General features: G+C 39.4%; 1 protein-coding gene across 1 annotated transcript in view; it reads left to right on the forward strand.

The window, feature by feature from the left end:
* The first annotated feature begins 428 nt into the window (after positions 1-428).
* The window catches only part of GOLPH3 (golgi phosphoprotein 3), a 39,940-nt gene continuing 17,147 nt past the window's right edge, over positions 429-23,221 (forward strand). Inside the window, exons 1-2 of the mRNA XM_080677885.1 lie at positions 429-1,578; positions 18,651-18,782. Of these exons, the coding sequence (XP_080534011.1) occupies positions 829-1,578; positions 18,651-18,782 (882 nt within the window). The 5' untranslated portion in view covers positions 429-828. The remainder of the gene's footprint in view (positions 1,579-18,650; positions 18,783-23,221) is intronic.

The raw sequence follows: 23,221 nt of genomic DNA on the forward strand, positions 1-23,221 counted from the left end.
TCGGCTGTTCTATCCGGCCGGCGGAGCCGAAAGAGTGGAGGGTTCTCTTGCTCTCCCCTCCGCTCCTTTACTTTGAATTTATATTAGTTCACACAAACACTCCATCCATGCTTTTGTTCCGGCCCTCCGGTCCAGTTTAAGAACCCATTGTGGCCCTCGAGTCAAAAAGTTTGCCCACCCCAAACCATTCTGTAGCCACAGCCCGAGGTCATTGTTGATTTTCAATAATATTGGATGGCATACAATGCCATTATTAATAGGTAATGTTCTACTTACAAGCTCCACCCTCCCGGCTTTTCATACCTCCAATCTGGTTTGACATTTACGGCTTCTTTAACCTAACTTGCATAAATTGTCAAGCACTCCAAGAGGATGTAACCGTGTGATTAAACTGAGGGAAATTTAATGTGAACAAAGACAAGCATGATACTCAACAGGTTTATTGTCTCTTTAAAGTTCGTCAAGGGCGAGTGAACCGACGTGGGCAGCACTAACTGTCCTCCCTGCGCTCGTGGTCACTTTACGAGTCGGGAGGTGAGGGAAAGTGTTACAAACAAAACCAGTCAATTTGTTCTAACCTCTTCCATACAGTAATACATCCAGAAAACACTGAAAGTCCCCTTCAAGCCATTTAAGTGCGGTTGCTCCTTCAGAAAGGAGTGTGGGCCGAGCGCGCGCCTCCTCTCGCTCCCATCCGCGGCGACCCACGTCCTTTCTGGGTCTCGTGGGGACCCCGGGATTCCAAGCCGGGTCCCCGCAAGCCCGGCCGAGGCCAACTCCGAGGATGGTGGTGTCCGGGAGCTAGGGGCACAGCTGGAGCAGACCGGGATGCCCATCGGTAGGCCACGTCTCCAGACTCCTGGCTCCAGCCCTGGTTTCTTGACAAGCGAAGGGGTAGGCGGGGCGGGAGGACACAGCAGGAGGAGCACAGGCCGGCGACCACGACCCGGGGCGGGAGGGGCGTGGCCTGCGGGAGGAGGCGTGGCTCTCGGCCCCCCGCCGCCGCTTCCGGCGCCCTCGGGCCAGCCCCACGCCAGCGTGCCACATCCTCCGGTGACGTCAGCCGGCGCCGCCATATTGGAGAGGCGCCGCCGCCGCCGCCTCGGAGCTCCGGCTGCTTCCTGGCAGCGGCTGCAGGAAGGAAGGAACCCGTCTCGCGCCGCGCCGACGCCCTGCCCGCCCGCCTCGCCCCCGCCGTCTCCCCATGATTGCCCCCGGCCCCGCTGCCGTCAGACGTCGCCCCAGCGCCCGGATTTAACACGGAAGCCCGGGTCGGGGGCCGCGGGGGAGGAGGAGGGAAAGCCGGTCTGTCCCGCGTCCCAGTCGGCCTGGCGCGGCGCCTCGGCCGGAGCCATGACCTCGCTGACCCAGCGCAGCTCGGGCCTGGTGCAGCGCCGCACCGAGGCCTCCCGCAGCGCGGCCGACAAGGAGCGGGCGGCCGGCGGCGGTGGCGGCAGCGGCGAGGACGACGCGCAGAGCCGACGCGACGAACAGGACGACGACGACAAGGGCGACTCCAAGGAAACGCGGCTGACCCTGATGGAGGAGGTGCTCCTGCTGGGCCTCAAGGACCGAGAGGTGCGCGCCGGGCGGGGTGGCCGGCGGGACCCGGGCGTCCGCCCTCTGAGCTCCCGCGCCCGGGGGCGCCCGGCTGGCCCGTTGCCCCCAGGTCCTCCCCGCGCAGACGGCTCAGGTTCCCTTCCTCCTTTCACATCACTCAGTTCTGTCCGACTCCCTGGCTGTGCATTTCCTCCTCGCCTCTTCCGCGCGGCTAATAGCCCTTTAGCCCGTGGACACGCCAGGTTACAATTCCCACCTGGAGACGCGGGTTAGAGCGGAGCACCTGGAGCCACCAGCCCCGAACTCCCGGGTTTTGCAGGTTCTAGCACCGGGAAGAGCTCCGCGGGTCTGATTTCTGGGAGGTTAAAAAGCTTTAAGGTGGACTGCTTGGGATTTTTTAAAAGGTCGGTGAAATGGTAATGGGCAAAGTTATTTTACTGATAAAGTTAAAAGTCCAACAAAATCCTCATGACACTTCCTGGGAAATGACTCTCTAGGTAAACTTGTTTTGGGTGGAAGGTTATTTTTTAATACTGCTTTTAAGTTTTATCAGTTGATATTCTATTCTTCAGAATGTCTTAAGGAAGGGCTTTTTCGTGGGGTGCTTGGGGCTTGAAGTGCTAGGCTTGTGATTTGATGAAAGGCCTCACAGCCTTAGGTAGGCTGAAGTTGCCATAGGTATTTTTGTTCAGACTTTGAAAGATTATATTCACCCAAATATCTTATGAGAATTTTCACACATACAGTTGGGGGAAAAAAACACTCACTAGTGTACGCCTTATATATTCATCTCCTAGGTTCTGTCATTAGCATTTTCCTTTATTTGTGTGTGTGTGTTTTTTATCACATGTTCTTCTGTCTACAAAAATGATTATATTAAGAGGCTTCCAGACTGTGGGGGAGATGGTTAGTCTAAATCATATGTGTTAAGGTGGTTTCAGAAGCTTGTTTCAGCATGGACACCACAGACATTTTGAGACGTCAGATACAAAAAGATCTAAGTTTTTGTTTTTTTTTAAAGAATTTTAAAATTATAGCTGACATACAAAATTATATTAGTTTCAGGTATTCCTAAGTTTTGATTGTAAGAACATTTTGTCAATTCATGAAGGTGGGTAAAAATATTTAATCCTTCTGAAACAACTTAGTCTTCACCAAAATGTATCAGACATAGGTGAGGTTATATGGACTGTTGGTGGACTCCTGATATTTAGTAATCAAATGAACTAAAGTTTACCTTGATAGAACTGTGTAGACTCTAGAACATTTGCAATATCTAGGTTTTCCATTTGCTGAAGTTTTACTAAGATCACATGAAAAAGGTTATGTCTCTCTGGCTGCGAAGTGGGCCTAGGCTGTATGTGGAATTTTTTTGTTCTTTGGAAAAATAAACTACATGTCTAGTGTCCTAGAAATATGATTCTAGAAGGTATTCAACCTGCCTTTTTAGGCTTCGCAATTTAGAATCTTGGTAATAAACATTTTTCTTTATTTATAATAATCTTTTTTCTTTGGGACAAAAGTAACATTTTAGAAAAAGAAAATGAAAAAGGAAGAAAACAAGTCATCCTCATTCCTGAGTGGACATTTTGGTTTTACAGTTTTTGAGCGATTTCTGTGAGGAAATGTCCTGATGTAAAACTAAAACTTAAATATACTAAAACTAGCTTTCGGACTTTTGAGTTACTCAGAGTGAGCAATTACGGTGTTTCAAGTATGTGTTACTCTAAATGTTTAGCATATCAGCACGCTATTTTCCTGTGATAGATTTTCATGAAGATAATCTAAACAATTTGTTGAATTTATGATTCTCATCATTGATGTTTCCATCTCTCCCTCTCCCTCTCTGAAATCAATAAAAAATATAATTTAAAAAATAGTACTTAGTGGGAGGTGGGGGTGGCCGGGGAGAGGTCAGTGGGGGGAAAAGGAGACCTCTTTAATACTATCTGTAATACTTTAAACAATAAAGGATTTAAAAATATATATATTATTTCAATATTATTCCAGTATATAATCAGTATAAAAAAGTAGTACTTAGAAAATTTAGACAATTTAAAGTTCTCTGGTGGCAGATAATTTAAGTCATCAGTTGTGTTTGTGTCAGGAGTTACAAATTTTGCCATGTCTTGGCCAAGGGCCAGACACTAGCTAATTCTGAATATTTCTTGCTGATTTCAACAACCACCATAGGGAACTTCATATTGCCTGTTGTAGGCCTGTCCGGGGAGTTGAAGAGGAGGTGGGTGTGGTTGGGATTTTGCACTACTTCAGATTAGGTTTTAATGATTAACTTCTGTATTTTTTCCTGTCTTTATGTCTTCACTTACTAATAACCAGCCCTGTCAACTCATCCATTCATGTATTTCTCCTTTGGAGGTTTTCCCCATGTCTTCAACTTGTATCACTCTTATTAGAGGGGTAGGAATTACTCTCTTACCCAGAGCCTAGGCATTTATGCTTGTTAGTATTAGATTTTAATGTACTAAATTTGATATTAACAAGTTCATAATACAGGGTGGGGCAAAAGTTGGTTTACAGTAGGTTTACAAACCTACTTTTGCCCCAACCTGTATATAGTTCAGTAAACTTACTGCTTTAACTTTTTAATTATCTTAACTTAGTATCCATCTTTGTAACATCTGGTTACTCTAAAGATATTTAAAAGCTAAATTTTAAGGTTAGGCAGGTCATGAAACATTTTACTTTGACTTTTTCAAAAGGTGAGACTTACAGCTTTTAAAAAATATTTTTGTTGAGCCCTAGCCGGTTGCTCAGTGGATAGAGCGATGGCCTGTGGACTGAAGGATCCCGGATTCAATTCCGGTCAAGGACACATGCCGAGGTAGTGGGATTGATCCCCAGTGTGGGCCCTGCAGGAGGTGGCTGATCAATGATTCTCTCTCATCATTGATGTTTCTATCTCTCTCCCCTCTCCCTTCCTCTCTGAAATCAATAAAAATGTATCTAAAAAAATACTCTTGTTCAATAATAAACTTACAGAAAAATGCAAATATCATAAATGTGATGAATTTTCACAGACTGAACATTCCTGTTAAACTAGCACCTAGGTCAAGAAACAGAAGATGACCAGCTCTCCAAAGTCCCACTTGATTTCCTTTCCAGTCACTGCCTAGTCCTCAGAGGTCACCACTATCTTGGCTTTAGAATTCAGCATAGAATAATTTTTTTCATTTTTGTATTTTCATTTGTGTCTTGCTTTTGTTAAGCATTGTTTGTGAGATTCATCCATATTGTGAGATTGTCATTTGTTCATTCTCATTGAGTTATCAATTTGTAACACATTTATAATCTACCATAGTTAAAAAGTTACTTTGACATTACCTGAATCTAAGTGTTCTCCTCCTTCCCCTCTTTACTGAACAGAAGCCTCACCTTGCCAGTAAGCATATGGTCTGGCTTCAGATTACCTGTTATGGGTGACTCTAAAGTCATTGTGAAAGATTATTTTTTTAAATTTAGGAACACATTTCAGGGTTGTTTGTTTGTTTGTTTGTTTGTTTTACCCATGATGATCTTTTCTGGCTTTTATATTAAAACAGATGGCAGAGCCCTTCTGGGAATTCCTGTGCTCAGTCTGGGTGGAGCATCAAAGACATAGGTATTGAAGTAAATCTTCAGAGGCTACAGCAAGGATGGCAGATAGGTTTAAACTTGAATTCAACTTTCAAATAATTGGCACCATTTCTGTAATCTTTCCTGTTTGAGGGGGAGGGGAAGCAAATGAGCCAGGTATTTTTCTTTCCCCTACTATTTGATTTTCCGTAGATGCCTGAGTGTTTTCAGAATGCCTCATTGAGAATTACTTTAAATAACTGGTGTCATGTACTTTTTTTTTTTTTAAATATATTTTATTGATTTTTCACAGAGAGGAAGGAAGAGGGATAGAGAGTTAGAAACATCGATGAGAGAGAAACATCGATCAGCTGCCTCCTGCATACCCCCTACTGGGGATGTACCCACAACCAAGGTACATGCCCGTGAGTGGAATCGAACCTGGGACCCTTCAGTCCACAGGCCGACGCTCTATCCACTGAGCAAAACCAGCTAGGGCTGGTATCATGTACTTTTTAAAAAAATATATTTTTATTGATTTCAGAGAGAAAAGGAGAGGGAGAGATAGAAACATCAGTGATGAGAGAGAATCATAGATTGGCCGCCTCCTGCATGCCCCCCACTGTGGATCGAGCCCGCAAGCCAGGCATGTGCCCCTGACCAGAATCAAACCTGGGACCCTTCAGTCCACAGGCCAACGCTTTATCCACTGAACCAAACCAGCTAAGACTGTGTCATGTACTTTCAAATATCTTTGTCGGTGGCAAATCTTAGTGATTTAAGATGGGATTCGATTATTTTAAATGATCAGGTATAAGTTAGAGTGAGTCTGAGGAATAGCAGAAGTGGAAAGAGGTGCTGTAGTCCTGGTCTGAAGTGTATCCTTTATTTTTACATAAGGCTCTCTGAGCCTTAAAATTCTCTAAATGGAGAAGTAGTCCTCTCTTTTGTTTGTTCTGATTGGACTGCTACAGACATTTTTGTTTTGCTCTCCACCAAGAATTCCCCCAAAGTTTGTCTTGCTTTTAAGGCATTCCCCATTGTGTGTATAGCCCAAGATGCCCTATTGAAGCATTTACACCTTCCCTTTTTGTGGTGCAACCAGGCCTAGGCTTGTCCAGTCAGATATTTTCTCCCGGGACTTTGCCTGTTGAGAGCAAAATAGGCCATGAGGTTTTTTGGAGAACTATCTTAGTAGTGTCAATATGTGCAAGTTTAAATTGATGAGGTTTTTTGGAGACCTATCCAAATAATGTCAGTGTGTACAAGTTTAAAATGATGGAACGGACTTTGCATGGCTTTTAAACTGGCTCCAAAGATTGATCCCAAAGATAGATGCATTCCATTTTTGGAATAAGTTTCCCAAGTTCACTACTTTGAAATATAATACTTACGAAAATGTATAACTTAAAAAAAAATTCTCCTTTCTATAATATGCAGTGATATACACCATCTCAGCATATCAGATTTGATGAGTAATTCATTCAACAAATATTCAGTATTTCAAGATGTGCTAAGATTTTAGTAACAAAGTATAATAAAGGCTTCTGAGTTTTGGAATTTTTTGATTCCTTATTAATACAAATAATCATTCATATTTTTGAAAGATTTGAACCTTTTTTTTTTTTTTTGCATGTATTTAAGAGTAGGCACGAAAGTCAGAGATACAGAATCTCAAAAATTAGTTTTTGGAGTTCATTGAACCATTTGACTATACCTTTCAACTGAGATATTGTACTATTGAAACCATTTTCAGTGCCTCAGGGTTCTTTCACAATGTGGCCAGAAAACTAATAAATGATATTTATTAACTTTAAATTTTCTGAGTTGCCCTGTATTAATCATTTGAGATTATCTTTTAGAATGTACAGTATTTTGAAATGACTTTGTTCACATTTTGAAATATTTGGGGAATTTTTTTATATTTAAGAAATAGTTATAGTAAGTGTCAGCTTATATATCTCAAAATACTCTAAAGCAGCGTTCGCCAACCTTTTGGACCTCACGGACCACCGGTTGGCGACCACTGCTCTAAAGACATCATCCATGTCATGTTAACATTTTGGCCCAACAAGAGTCTCCTTTTGAAGCAGCACCTTGAGACTGTGCTTGTCCCCATGTTTCTTCCATTTTAATACATTTAGTGACAAGTACCAAAGGTAGGAACCTGGCTTCATTTTGAAATTGATGTACTGAAGGTTTTTTTTTTTTTTTTTTTTTTAATATATTTTATTGATATTTTACAGAGAGGAAGGGAGAGGGATAGAGAGCCAGAAACATCGATGAGGGAGAAACATCGATCAGCTGCCTCCCGCACACTCCCCACCGGGGATGTGCCCGCAACCAAGGCACACGCCCTCGACCGGAATCGAACCCGGGACCCCCCAGTCCGCAGGCGGACGCTCTATCCACTGAGCCAAACCGGTTTTGGCTGATGTACTGAAGTTTTAATTTAGGTATTACAGTGATGTGTAGGAAGTAGACTTTCACTTTAGATGTTTGGTAAATTTCTGATTTGTAAGAATACAATTAATATTAAGGTACATTACATTACCAAAAAAAAAAAAAAATGCTTCTGGTTAAATATACATTTAAGCTTTAAAACTAATATTTAGCCCTAACCGGTTTGGCTCAGTGGATAGAGCGTCGGCCTGCGGACTCAAGGGTCCCAGGTTCGATTCACGTACCCAGTGGGGAGTGTGCAGGAGGCGGGTGATCGATGTTTCTCTCTCATCGGTGTTTCTAGCTCTCTATCCCTCTCCCTTCCTCTCTGTAAAAAATCAATAAAATATATTTAAAAAAACAAAACAAAAAACAAAAAAACCCTAATACTTAGCCCTAACTCGTTTGGCTCAGTGGCTAGCAGGCGTCCTCAAACTACAGCCCGCGGGCCGCATGTGGCCCGCCGAGGACATTTAGCCCGCCGGGTGCCGCTGCCTGTCCTGCTTAGCAGCCGACTAGTCCCGGGCCTGCAGTGTGCATAGGAATTTGTTCATAGTTGTTTTTTTAAACTATAGTCCGGCCCTCCAACGGTCTGAGGGACAGTGAACTGGCCCCCTGTTTAAAAAGTTTGAGGACCCCTGGGCTAGAGTGTCGGCCTGTGGACTGGAGCGTGCCGGGTTCAATTTCGTTCCAGGGCACATGCCTGGATTGCTGGTTCAATCCCCAGTAGGGGGTGAGCAGAGGCAGCTGATCAATAATTCTCTCATCATTGATGTTTCTGTCTCTTCCTCTTTCTTCCTCTCTGAAATATATATTTTTTTAAAAACTAATTTTTAAATGAAAAAATAATATTTTAAAACTAAACTTAATAAACTGCATTTGGATTACATATTCCTTTAATGAAAAAATTCTTAAATTGGAGTTTACAGATGGTTTTTACAAACTGAACACTCTGCACTTGTATTTTGGGTGTTTTCCTGGAGAAAGAGGACATAATGCTTTCATCAGATACTCAAAGCATATCGTGAACCAAAAGGTTAAAGATTACTGAGTAGGAACTGTTTCTTTGTTTTAGTTTTAAGTTTTTTCATTGTTTTGTTTTGTTTTCCTCCTGAAAATTAACTAGAAAATTCCAGGTTTCAAGGTTGGCAGTGAGTTGAATTCTGAGTTACTTGAGATCTGAAGCCAGCATTTCTTTTTTGTGTGTGGTTTAACGTAAGAAAGGTTTATCACTCATGAAGATTTTAATACTGGTTGGACAACTCTGCAAGGCAGCTACTGGTGATTCTTTTTATTTTTATGCTCATATTTTAAAGCCAACATTTCTGCAGCCTGGCCATCTTGCTAAAGGGCATTCACAAGCTGTGTAACCACCACATCTATAATTCTAACAATCTCCATGCATTCATCAAATATTTATTGAGCCAGCCCTTTCACTAGGTATAAACACTAGGAAGAAGATCTCTATTTTCATTTTAGTTCTGTGGCTCAAAATTCTTATGGTAAAGTACAAAACTAAATTGTGTTGCTATTTTGATAGTATCTCAGCCTGACATATAGCTACCACTCAATAAATATTAAGTAAATCATCTATTTTCAATGGTTTCCTTAAGGGAGTGAAAATTGGTTCTGGGGGTGGTGGTGAAAAGTTCTTGCTCTTTTTATGTATAAAGCATAGATACACATAAGCATCCAAACACATATACAGGGAACCCATCTTATTATAATTTAATGGGGGAGAGGTTAGGGGAAAAAATGTCTGAAAAAGCTCCTTTATGGAGTGATATTGAAAAAAAGTTGAGAAACACTGAAATTAATACTGAAAATAAAAAGTTTGAGTATAGCTGAGGTTTAGAAACCTTTTTCTCTGATAAGAATTCTTATTGTAATAGAATTTGTCTTTTAGTAGCTGGAGGAACAGTTGTAGCATACTGAACTGTAGGAAGTTCTGAGTTAAATTTTTTTGTCAAAATGATTCTTATTGGTTGATAATTTGTAGGTAAACTTTTGTGTTCCCTCACCCATTTCCTTATAGGAGGACTGGAAATTAAAGAACTGCATATAAATTGTTAAGGGTTATTTTTTAAAAGCTGTAAGTCTCAAACTTTTGAAAAAGTCAAAGTAAAACATTTCACAATTTTTTATTTTTATTTCAGTCAAGATTAGCTTACATATATGTAAAATGTGTCCATCACTAATGACCTGCCTAACCTTAAAATTTAGCTTTTAAATATCTTTAGAGTACCCAGATGTTACAAAGATGAATGCTAAGTTAAAATAATTAAAAAGTTAAAGCAGTAAGTTTACTGAACTATATACAGGGTGGGGCAAAAGTGAGCTGTGGGCTTTTTTCTTATTTAAAATTATTACTTTAAAAATACCTTGTTTTAATCACTTGTATTATTATTAATTATTTTTAAATATATTTTATTGATTTTTTTTACAGAGAGGAAGGGAGAAGAATAGAGAGTTAGAAACATTGATGAGAGGGAAACATCTATCAGCTGCCTCCTGCATACCCTCTACTGGGGATGTGCCCCACAACCAAGGTACATGCCCTTAACTGGAATCGAACCTGGGACCCTTCAGTCCGCAGGCCAACGCTCTATCCACTGAGCCAAACTGGTTTGGGCTTTTTTTTTTATGTTCGTATTGTCCCACCTTGCCTATGGGAATTCTTTTTGGCTTTAGTGTTCTTTTGATATGACTTACTAATATTTGATCACTTATTTCTTCTGGTCAACAACAAAGTTCCAGGCTCACCTTGTATGTATCCTGCTCCAGACCTGGAATCAGTCATTCCTTCAAGGAGTCCTAGTTTCTTTTAGTGGGGAATGGACCACAGTCGGGATACTGGGTGTATTCAGTGTTTCTGGGCTCTCATTGCTTCTAGGACTTCCCAGTATAGAGATAGAAACAAAAAATATATGAAAGGGAAAAAATCAGTGTACATCTTTTGGATTCAACTTTAACATTATGGATTTTTATTTTAGTTACTGGATTTTACAATTCTTTTCTCTTATTGAAAATACTGGTTCCTAAAATACTAACTTATTTGCATTGGCTTACTACATGTATAAAAATAGTTTTAACCAGTTAACTGCCACATGCCCAAAACAGAAACCATCCCTACACGCCACAATATTTTGAGTTTAATTTAAAAAATCAATTTGCAATGAATATTACAAAAATAAATATATTGCTCACAATTTGGGCATTCTTGAATATTTTCAGTTGAAAATTCTCATGAAAAATGATTTTTTAAAGTGTCTATAGACGCTTATGCTGTACAAAGGGTTAAAATAGTAATGTCAGTATCACTACCAACTGACTATTGAGTTCAATCTAAAATTTCTTTGTATTACTTTTTTTAGTTAAAATAATGCCTTCTAAAGCCAGTTAAAATAATTAATTTTTCTATGTAGTTGGTATTACTAAGAAGTATATACTTAGGTTAGTTCATTTGTTTTCATTAATTAAATTTTTTTTTTCTGTTTTGAAAGTGTGTAACTACATTACAAGTTAGGCGTCTGATTTTCATCGTTGTCCCTTCTATTTAATTCCTACCTTCCCTTATTGGTAATAAAAAAAATAGTTTGGGAAGTGTTTCTTAGCACCTCTCCTCCTCATATAAAAGGTAGCCTGTTATATATGTTGCTTGGCATCTTCCTTTTAACACTGAAAATTGTTCCACATCATTACATAGACATCTTTTATGGCTCTATTGTATTCCATTATGTATATACAGTGGAACCTTAGTTCTCAAACTTAATTTGTTCTGGAAGACTGTTCAAAAAGTTACTTGTTTGAAAACTGTATCATTTTTTCCCATTAGAAATAATGTAAATTGGATTACTCTGTTCCAGACCCCCAAATGATTCCATTTTAACCCTTCTAATATAGTACATGTCTAATGTACTCTTTAATATATAAATAAACACTTAATAAATTTATCTAAGCACCCCCTACTAGAATTAAATGAATCACTTTCGGCACTCATTCCAGGGCTGTCTTTCAGTAAGTCAGTATGCGGCATCTTCACTTTTACATACATGGCTGCCTCTGAAATGCTGTCGCTGGTGGCTGTTGTTCTTTCAACAAAAGCATTCTCTGTTTTGTTGCCTGAGAGATGCTTTTTGTCATACTGAGGTATCAGCATGAAAGGGTGGTCAAGTCGAAAGTTTGGTTGACAACAAGAAGTTTGGTTTGACAACATAAACATTTTTCCCCGTGAACAACTTGATCGAGAATTGAATTGTTCAAGATGGGAGACAGTCGAGAACTGAGGTTTGACTGTATATCTTCATCTATTAATTTATTTATCCCTTATTGATGGGTTTATGGGTTTCCAAGTTTTTGCTACTTTAGATAATGTCACATTTAATAACTTTATGCATATATTGTTTCATATTATGGGGATGTTTTTCAGAGTAGAGTCCTAGAACTAGGATTGTCAAGTTAAAGGTACATGTGATTTTCCTAGATTTCCAAATTCCCTCAGTAGGGGTGGTGTCATTTTTGCATTCTCTTTGCAGTATACGTGAGTGCCTATTGCCCTCATTATACCAACAGAGTATGCTGTCAGAATTTTAAAGTTTTGCCAGTCTTGATATGTAAGCATTGTCTCATGTAGTTTTAAAAATTGTGGTAAAATATATACAAAACAATTGATTATTTTAACCGTTTTAACGTGTATAGATTAGTGGCGATAAGGACATTCTAATTGTTGTGCAACCATCACCACCATCTATCTTCAGAACTACTATATCATCCCATACTGAAACTGTACCCATTAACTTGCCATTCCCCTTCCACATGCCCCTGTCACCCACCATTCTGTTTTCTATGAATTTTACTGTTGTAGGTACTTCATGTAAGTGGAATCATGTAGTGTTTCTCTTTTTGTCCCTGTCTTATTTCACTTAGCATAATGTCCTCCAGGTTTCATCAGTGGTATAGCATGTGTCAGAATTTCCTTTCTTTTTAATGTTCTATTGTATGTATATACTTTGTTTATACATGCATCTTTTGATGGACACTTGTTTTGCCAATTTTTTATTTGAGTTGTGTTTTTTGTTGTTGAGTTCTTAGGTAATTTAAATGTGCATTTTATTATGAGTGATGGAAGCATTTTTTATATGTTTGAGTATTTTTTGTTTTTTTTTGTGTGAATTATTCCTTCCACATTTTTTGCCCATGTAAAAATCGAGTATTGATCTTACTTTCATTTAAGTTTTAGGAACTAATTGTGTATTACAGATATTAGCCCTTTATCTGTGATATGCTATAAATATATTTTCCTACATTTTCATTTGCTTATGGTTTTTGCCTTGCAAACTGGAAAAAAAAAGTGTATTTTACCAGTCTATTTCTTCCAGTTTTTGAATAATAGTTGGGAAGTTTTTTTCCCTTCCCAGGTTATGAAGGTATTCACCCCCATTTCTTCTTAGCGCTATTGCTTCATTTTACATTTCAATACATTTGCATTTTATTTTGAAGGTTATTATGAAGAATGAATACATTTTTTTTTTCTAAATGGCTCTCCAATTGTCCCAATACTATTGGTTAAAATCTCCATCTTTTCATCTTACTGATAGGAGATAAAACCTTTATCATATACTAGATTTCAGTATTTTCTTGGATCTATTTTAAGACTTCTTTTTAAAAAAATATTTTGATTTCAGAGAAGGAGAGAGAGAAACATCAATGATGAGAGAGAATCATTGATCGGCTGCCTCCTGCATGCCCCACACTGGGGATCAAGCTCGCAACCTGGGCATGTGCCCTTGACCGGAATTGAACCTGGGACCCTTCAGTCCCCTGGCTAATGCTCTATCCACTGAGCCAAATCGGCTAAGGCAAGACTTGCTTCTTTTGATCTGTTTGTTCATGTGCCAGTATCACATCATTTCATTCCTAGAGGCTTTTAAATCTAAAGTCTTACCTAGTAGGACAATTTCCACTTCTGTTCCCCATATATTGCTCCCTCCTCTCCCAAGTTTTCTTGGCTAATCTTTTTTATTTTTCTTTAGGAACTTTATTTTTAATTTGTATAGTTCCAACAAAAAAACCCAACCAGTTATTATTGTTTTACTCTTTTTTTTTAAAAATATATTTTATTGATATTTTACAGAGAGGAAGGGAGAGGGATAGAGAGCTAGAAACATCGATGAGAGAGAAACATCGACCAGCTGCCTCCTGCACACCTCCCACCGGGGATGTGCCCGCAACCAATGTACATGCCCTTGACCGGAATCGAACCCGGGACCCTTCAGTCCGCAGGCCGACGCTCTATCCACTGAGCCAAACCGGTTTTGGCACTCTTTTTTTTTTTTTTTAATCCTCACCTGAGGATATGTTTTCATGGATTTGATTTTTGTGAGAGAGAGAAAAACAGCTAAGTGAGAGAGAAACATTGATCCGCTGCCTCCTGTATGTGCCCCAACTGGTCATCGAACTCGAAACCTAGCTATGTGCCCTAAGTGGGAATCGAACTCACTACCTTTTTGTGTACCACAATGCTCCAACCAGCTGAGCCACCCAACCAGGGTAACAGGTTTTATTTTTATTGGGATCATATTAAATTTATGTTAACTTAGGAAAAACTGATAACTTTATAATGTTGAGTCTTTGTATCTAAGAATGAGATGTTTTCCATTGTCCAAATCTATTTTTTAGTATTTCAAGAGAGTTGAAGTTTCCTTCATGTAGGTTTGCCTAGATATTTTCTTTTTTGGGGGTTACCATAGTAAATGAGGTCTTTGCAAGTATTTTTACCTTTTATATTTTATTGTTTGTATATGACAGCTATTGATGTCTGTTGATTTTATAATCTTGGTACTTTTCTAAATTCTCTTATTGTTTATAGTAATTTTTCCATTAATTCTCTTTGATTTTTCTGAGTATTCAATTATATCACCTGCAAATGTTCATAGTTTTCCAGTTTAAGTCATTATTTGCTTTTTTTAGTCTAGTGTTTTTAAATCTGTGTTTAGCTGAAGTCACCTTCATACTCTTGATCAATTTTTCCCCCAAAACTTTTCTACTCAATTACTTTGAAATAATTAAAAGTTCATGTAAGATATCAGAAGTGATTTCACACAAGGATCGTTAGTTATCTCTTTTTGGTAACAGTTTTATTGAAATATAATTTACATACCATACATTTCAAGGTTCACAGAGTTTTGCAACCATCGCCACGATCAGTTTTAGAACATTTTTTTAAAAATATATTTTATTGATTTTCTACAGAGAGGAAGGGAGAGGGATAGAGTCAGAAACATTGATGGGAGCCGAAACCGGTTTGGCTCAGTGGATAGAGCGTCGGCCTGCGGACTGAAGGGTTTCGGGTTCGATTCCGGTCAAGGGCATGTACCTTGGTTGCGGGCACATCCCCAGTGGGGGGTGTGCAGGAGGCAGCTGATCGATGTTTCTCTCTCATCGATGTTTCTGGCTCTCTGTCCCTCTCCCTTCCTCTCTGTGAAATATCAATAAAATATATTAAAAAAAAAAAAAGAAACATTGATGGGAGAGAAACATCGATCAGCTGCCTCCTGCACACCCCTACTGGGGATGTGCTCACAACCAAGGTACATGCCCTTGACCGGAATCGAACCTGGGACCTTTCAGTCCACAGGCTGTCGCTCTATCCACTGAGCCAAACCAGTTAGGGCTAGAACATTTTTATTAATCCTCCCCCACGTCCCCCCCCCCCCCCCGCCCGAAACCCCAGATCCTTTAGCCCTCACTTTCCTTTTTCCTTATCACTCCCAGCTCTAGGCAGCCATTATGATAGTTTTCTTAAACTGTGTAATAAAATTTAGCTTAAAACAGAAAATATATACTATCTCAGTTTTTGTGGATCAGGAATCAGGCATTGCTTAACTGGGTGCTTTTGGGTCAAGATGCCTCATGAGATTGCAGTTAAGTTGTTGGCCAGGGCTTCAGTTTCATCTGAATGCTCAACTGGAGAGGATTCTGTTCCTTGCAGGTTGTGGGACTGAGAGCCTCAGTTCCTTGCCTGATGTGTATCTATATAGAACAACTTGCAGCATGGTAGCTGACAGAGCAAGGGAGGAGGAGGAGGCCCAAGGTGGACGCCACAATCTTTTTGTAGCCTAATCGCTGAGGTGACATACCATCATATTTGCCATATTTTGTTTCTTAGAATCAAGTCCCCAAGTTTAGTCTATATTCAAGAGCAGGGGATTGCATGAGGGCATGAATACCAAGAGGCAGGGATCATTGGGAACCATTTTAGAAGTTGCTTCTATACAAGGATAGGATAACTTTTTTTTTTTTTAATCTACTTTTATTTTTTGGCTTTTTAATCAATATTCTTTTTTATGACAAGCCATCTTCTGTAGGCTTCATTAATTTATCTCAGCATACCGGAATGTGGGGTTTTTAGGAGATAGTGGTGATTTTTAGGTTTCCATGTAGTCCAGAATCTATCAGCCAGAGAGTCTTTAACTTGGATTTTAAAATCTAAATGTATTACACACTTAGCATGTCTCTGTAACTATTAACAGTGTGCCAAGATATTTCCAAATTTTCTTAACGTTTGATATTTAGAAAAATTTCAGTGTCAAGAGAAAACTTGAACTTTTTCTTGTCCTCTTTAAAATTACATGTAATAGTGCCAAACACCAGTTTTCAGGTACTTCATTATAAGTGCTTATATGTTAACATTCATCAGACAGTTCTTTATATGCTATTAAAGAGTTTTTAAAATACCCTTGATGATTGACTTGCAAGTGCTTTTTTTTTAATTAAAATAGGTCATGTATACTGTTTTGCCCTAAGTCACATTTATCCCCTTACAGCAGCGGTTCTCAACCTGTGGGTCTCAACCCACAGGTTGAGAACCGCTAGCAGAGTCGCCTAAGACCATCGGAAAACACAGATACTTATATTACAATTCATTAACGGTAGCAAAATTACAGTTATGAAGTAGCAACAAAAATAATTTTATGGTTGGGGGTCACCACAACATGAGGAACTGTATTAAAGGGTCGTGGCATTAAAAAGGTTGAGAACCACTGCCTTAGGGAATTCTTAATTGATTAGAGTCTTCCTTGTTGAGTGCTTGAAGTCTGCCTCTGTCATTGTGTAGATAAGAAAATGGAGACTTAAAGAGGATATTAAATGACCTCTTTAAAATCCCTTAACAAGTATTTCTTGGTGGGAGGAGGGGGCGGTCAGTGTTCAGGTCTCTCAACATCTGGTCCAGCTAGATTCTTCTTACATCTCAGTGACACTCTGTGTGTGAAGATTTTTATTACCTAATCAATTTCTTGTTATAGTTTTATTCTGATTTTATATTTCTTGTTGAGCCATTTTAGGTAATTCATGTCTTTTTTCCAGGAACTTGAACATTTTGTCTAGATTGTCTAATTTATTGGCATGAATTGTTTATAGTATTCCCTTCTAATCCTTTAATTTCTGTCCTTGCTTTTATTTTTTATTTTGGTAATCTTATTATTTCTTGCCCTTTGATCGCTTTGAATTTAGTTCTTTTTCTAGTTTTTTAAAATATATATTTTTATTGATTTCACAGCGGGAGAGGGAGATGGGGAAACATGAATGATGAGAGAGAATCATTGATTGGTTGCTTCCTACACGCCCCACACTTGGGGATCAAGCCCGCAACCCAGGCATGTGTCCTGACAGAAAGTCGTACCGTGACCTCCTGGTTCATAGGTTGATGCTCAACCACTGAACCATGCCGGCCAGGCAAATCTCTCTCTTCAAACTGATATTTTTGTTTATTTCCTTGTTATTCTCTTAATCTAAATTCTCATTTTCCCAAAGCCTTCATTCTCAGGGGTGGTGACTTCCTTAGGCTAAGTCCTTGTGTCAGTAGTGAAGGACCAAGGATCCTGATGGTCAGTTATCTTCTGAAATACACAGATTAACAACCACTGTGGCCTGACAAAGTACCAAGACTGACTTTGAGAAAGTGCCAGAACCAAGACTCTACAGCAGCGGTTCTCAACCTATGGGTCGCCTAAGACCATCGGAAAAACAGATATTTACATTACGATTCATAACAATAGCAAAATTACAGTTATGAAGTAGCAACGAAAATAATTTTATGGTTGGGGGTCACCACAACATGAGGAACTGTATTAAAGTCGTGGCATTAGAAAGGTTGAGAACCACTGGTCTAGAGTTTTAGGCCTTCTTAATCCTAGGCCCTCCATTCTTCAGAGAATCAATTTGCCTGCTCTTCTTTTTACCAAGATTATGCTATCCTGTTCTGACTTTTAACTAGAACCAGTTGTAGCTTCTGCTTCCTCTTCAGAGTTGGGTGCTTTAAGTTGATAGCTGGCAACCTTGCTGGCAAAGTTAATGGCGTCATAATTTAGACAACTCCCAGTTATTCACTCTCAAAGAGTGTCCTGACTTCATCTGGTTGATTCCTGATAGACTTGAGTAACCCCAGATCCCTAGGTGTCTATCAATCTCATTGTCTGGCTGTTCTTCCACTTTCGATATAGGCTCTTAAATTTCTCTTTGGAGGCCCATATGATCGTTTTACTATTTCTCATTCAGAATTTAAAGCATGAGCCCATACATAAATTTTCTAATATAGTCTTCCAAAATTAACTTTATATTTTTATCATAGACGGCATTGAATGAATGTTATTCTAATATTTCCCGAGACCACATTGGGCTAGATGGTTTTCCTGGGCTGCTTAACTTGCCCATGTATACTAATAATAAACCACTGTAATCTGAGGTTAACTGTGTTGTTGAACCCTGGTCCTTGCAATATGGAAGAGCTTAATAAACACATAACTTAACGAAGAATGAAAGGTACTATATATTTAAACCTCTGATTTCTGAAGTTATTCATCTGCAGGTAAGGATAAGTAGTGAAAAGACAGTAAACCCCTGAAAATCCTAGAGTAGTAATGCATAGTAATTATATATTTTTTAATATTGTATTTAAAATTATAATTATGGCAAGATATGGAAGGTAAAAGGCACCAAATGGTTAAAAATATTTCTATTTTTGTCTCTGAATTAAAAGTAAATTAGCTATTTTGTTTCCTTTTTTTAAATAGGGTTACACATCATTTTGGAATGACTGTATATCATCTGGATTACGTGGCTGTATGTTAATTGAATTAGCGTTAAGAGGAAGGTTACAACTAGAGGCTTGTGGAATGAGACGTAAAAGTCTATTAACAAGAAAGGTAAGAGGAGTGCTAAATAAATACATCCTTATTAAAGAGTTTGTGCTGCCTAAAATGAAGAGTTTTTTCTAATAGATTTCAAAAATTAAAGGAAGTTGATTTTAAAGTTAAATCTTTATTAAGTCATGATTCTGTATCTTTTTTTCATTCTTGGTTTTCTGGTTCTTTGTGCATAATGAGTAATGTAATTCATTGCTACGATCACTGGTCATTGCATATCACATATTCAGAAAGACTCCACACTTTATTTCCTGCTTCTGAAAGCCATAATTTGGAAAGCCTTAACATAACTTTCATTGTGTTTCTTTAATAGAGTGTCCTAATGAAATCCAAAACGTTTAAGTCAGAATGGAACCTTTTTTACTTATCCTCACCTGATATGTTTCTATTGATTTTAAAGAGACAGGAAGGGAGGGGGGAGGGAGGGAGAGAAGGAAAGGAGGGGGGGCGGGGAGGAGAGAGGAGAGAGAGAGAGAGAGAGAGAGAGTTAGAGAGAGAGTTAGAGAGAGAGTTAGAGAGTTAGAAACATTGATGTGAGAGAGAAACATCCATCAGTTACTGCCTGACCGGGGACTGAACCTGCAATTTAGTATGTGCCCTGACTGGGAATTGAACCCACAACCTTTTTGGTGTATGGGATGATGCCCCAACCAACTGAGCTACCCAGCAAGGCCCAGAACAAAACATTTTTTTAATGATAATGTGATGGAGAGTAATAATCCTATAGGAAAGAAAGCCATTAATGAGTCTTAAAAGTTATATACAAAGTAAACATAGTATATATAGCAAAAAAATCTTTCTCATGGGACTTTAAAATTAAATTTAATTTAGGCATTTAAAAGTCAAGTGAACTGGCATAAGATTAGTTTTAAAATTGCTGTTTTAGCTGGACTGGCATGGCTCAGTGGTTGAGCATCAACCTATGAACCAGGAGGTCATGGTTCAATTCCCAGTCAGGGCAGATGCCTGGGTTACAGGCTGCTGTGTGGGGTGTGCAGGAGGCAGCCGATTGGTGATTCTCTTTCATTACTAATGTTTATGTCTCTCTCTCCTTCTCCCTTCCTCTCTGAAATCAATAAAAATATTTTAAAAAATAAAATTACTGTTTTAGATAACTATAATAAAGCTGAATATAATTTTGTTTCATTTTACTGTTCAACCATAGAATTATGGGGGGGGGGACTTTAAGAATCTGCTGTTATAGTTATTGATGAAATATACACAGAGGTTGCTAGTAATCATAGTAATTTTAAGTAATTTTGCATTAATGTTATGGAGCCCAGACCTGGTTAAAAGATATTGATACTGGGTTTTTGTACTGATTTTGATACTTTTTTGTTTGGGAACAAGACCAGTTTTGTGTTAGTTATCAACAACTTATATTTATTTAGTGTTTAAGTCTACCATGTGTTGAGCTAGATCCTGGAGATTCAGTGGTGATCAGGAGACACATGTTCCCTGCCTGCCTGGGCTTATTGTTTCATTCTACTTGCTTTTGCGATCTTAATTAAGTAGGTAGTTGATATGTCTTTTGGAAAAATACTCTAATGTAATTTAATTTACACACTTAAAAATAATTAATTATTTTATTAAGGTAATGTGTATATAGTAGTTATAAAGTCAAATTGTACCAAAAGGCTTATAATGAAAAAGCAGTCTTTACCTTTCTTCACTCGTTAGTCCTGCTTCTGGCGGGCAACCAGTTTCTGTCTTCGTATTAATTTCCTAGGGCTGCCTTAACAAATTACCACACACTTCGTGACTTAAAACAACAGGTAGTTATTATCTCATAGTTATGGAGGCCAGAATGTGCTGTGCTCTCATTGAAGGCTGTAAGGGCAATTCTGTTCCTTTCCTCTTCTAGCTTCTGGTGGTTCCAGGCTTTCCTTGGCTTCTGGCCTCATCTCTCTCTACTCTTCCTTTATATCGCCTTGTCTGTGTGTCCCTCCTTTGTATGCCATTGAGTTAGGGCCCATCTGGATAATCTAGGACAGTCTCATCTCCAGATCTAATTAACTTAATTTATGTAGTTCTCTCTCTCCTGCGTTGATTTAAAGGCGCAAAATACAACACAACCAAGTACCACACACAAGGCACTGAACAGAAATGTATTCACAATATTAATAACCCCAAATAAAGGTGACCACCAGAGAAAGGCAAATTAAGGGATAGGAGAGAAAGAAGAAGAGAGGAGGGAAAAAAAAAAAAAAAGTAAGGAGTGCCAAAATGAAATTGGGAAAAGGAAAAAAAAGAAAGAATAAGAAAAAAAGGGGAACAAACTGTATATATGGGGGGAACACTCCAACAGAACAGCCACTAATCCCAGCAAATGCCAGCAACAAGTACCTGGAGATGAATACAAACTACAAACAACAATTAATACCAAGTGAGGCAAGGAAAAACAGATGCAAAAAACAAAGCAAACAAAAAACCAAAACAAAAAAGAAAAAATCTCAAGCATAAAAAAAAATATATAATCGACATTCAAGCAAACAACAAAAGGACAGAGAGAAAAACAATTTTTGGATAGTGAAGACAGAGAAGAGAGAGGTGTGTATGAACTCGGAGCAGGGGATTGGAAATTAGAAATATAAGTAGGGTGAAATTTTAACAGGGTAAAAAAGAATAGGGAAAATCTAAGGCAGGAAAAGGGTAAGAGAAACAGGACAACAAAAGGGGAAAAGTTAGGAAGAGAGTGATGGCATAAAGGTAGAGTTGAGATAGAGTAGAATGATGCTAAAGGAAAGATGAAAACAGAATGTAGAACACTAATCTCAAAGTCAAATAAAGAGAAAATAAAATGACACTTTTTTAAAAAGGTAAAATAGTAGTAATAATACTGATTGAAAATAAAAATGTAATAATTAAAAAGGTAAAATCAAGTGAGGAAAAAAGAAAAAAACTTAGTTTCTTAAGTAAAAGATGAAAAATAAAAAAAAATAATAAAAATAAAATGTGCAGCCGAAACCGGTTTGGCTCAGTGGATAGAGCGTCGGCCTGCGGACTGAAAGGTCCCGGGTTCGATTCCGGTCAAGGGCATGTACTTGGGTTGCGGGCACATCCTCAGTGGGAGGTGTGCAGGAGGCAGCTGATCGATGTTTCTCTCTCATCGATGTTTCTAGCTCTCTGTCCCTCTCCCTTCCTCTCTGTGAAATATCAATAAAATATATTTAAAAAAAATAATAAAATAAAATGTGCAGTAGTGAAGGTCATTCACTTCCTCTATTGTTCTGTTTGGCACGCCTGTTTCCCAGTCAGGACAGTATTGCAGTTCCCTGCGTTCCACTGCTCCTCAGTGTTGTAAGCCAGTCCTGATTTTTAAACAGGCGGTGTGTCTTACTTTCTTGTATTCCTTAATTTGTGATTACACAAGAGTCAATTTGTGATTCAGCCCCTGGGTGGCAGTGTTTCTGGGTTGACCTCCGGGTCTATAGGTCCTCTCTAGCCTGTGCTTAGATCCTGCTTTCCCTATGGCACTCAATACCGGTTTGTGGGAGTGGGCTGCCCCAGAGCTGGTTCTCTGGCGGTCACTTCCTGCTCTGATCCCCAGGTTCCAGAAAAACAACTTTCCCCTGCAGTTTCCTAGGGTGTCCCCAACTGGGTGATCCTATGTATTGGGCTCAGTGATCAGAAACAAGGATTCAAAGAGGAGAAAGCGCGAGTGTGCGAACTCCGGGTCTGCGCGTAAGCCTGCGCAATCCCCTTTTCCCCCTTGTGTCCAAACAGCTGTCACATTCACAAAATTTTTAGGCTGTCCTTCTGCGTCAGATCAAAATGGTTTGCTTTTTAGAGATCCCCTCTGTTAGCAGCTCTGAGGACCCCCTTCTTCATTTAATGATCACACCAGCCCCAACAGCCACGGATTTTTCTAGGTGCAGACTTCCCCCGGTCCTCCAGTTCCCGCAGTGCACGCATTTCTCTGGGACCAGAGACCTCACCTTATCCCAGGCGAAATCTGACCTTTCCGTGGTGGAGTGTAGAGCTCCTCTGAATCCGCGTGTTTGTGCCAATTGGGGACCGGTGCTCTGGGGTTCGCAGCTGTTGGGTGGGTTCCGCAGTTGTAGATTTTCAGGTTTCCAATAACATCCACTTTCCCCTTTAGGATGGCGTGGTCTCCATGTCCAAGCCGGTGGCTCCGGGAGGGAACCCGGCAGCAGTGGGGGCTGCCCCGTCGGGACCTCCGTCCAGCAGTCCCCCACCTTCTCCTGGAGTATAGCTGTCCGTTAACTCTCCAACAGACACTCCCTGTGCGACCCTCAGCTATTCTTTCTATCTGCTCTGGGACAAGGCTCGGGATACGTCTGTCTATTCTGCCGCCATTTTTCCACTCTCTAATTAACTTAATTTTATCTACAAAAATTTAATGGGGATTAGCTTTGGGGGGTTAGGACATGAACACCTTTTAGGGGCAACCATTTAGCTTGCTACAGTTCTTTTAT

Source organism: Plecotus auritus (genome assembly GCF_963455305.1).
Source record: "Plecotus auritus genome assembly, chromosome: 7".
Taxonomy (NCBI): Eukaryota; Metazoa; Chordata; class Mammalia; order Chiroptera; family Vespertilionidae; genus Plecotus; species Plecotus auritus.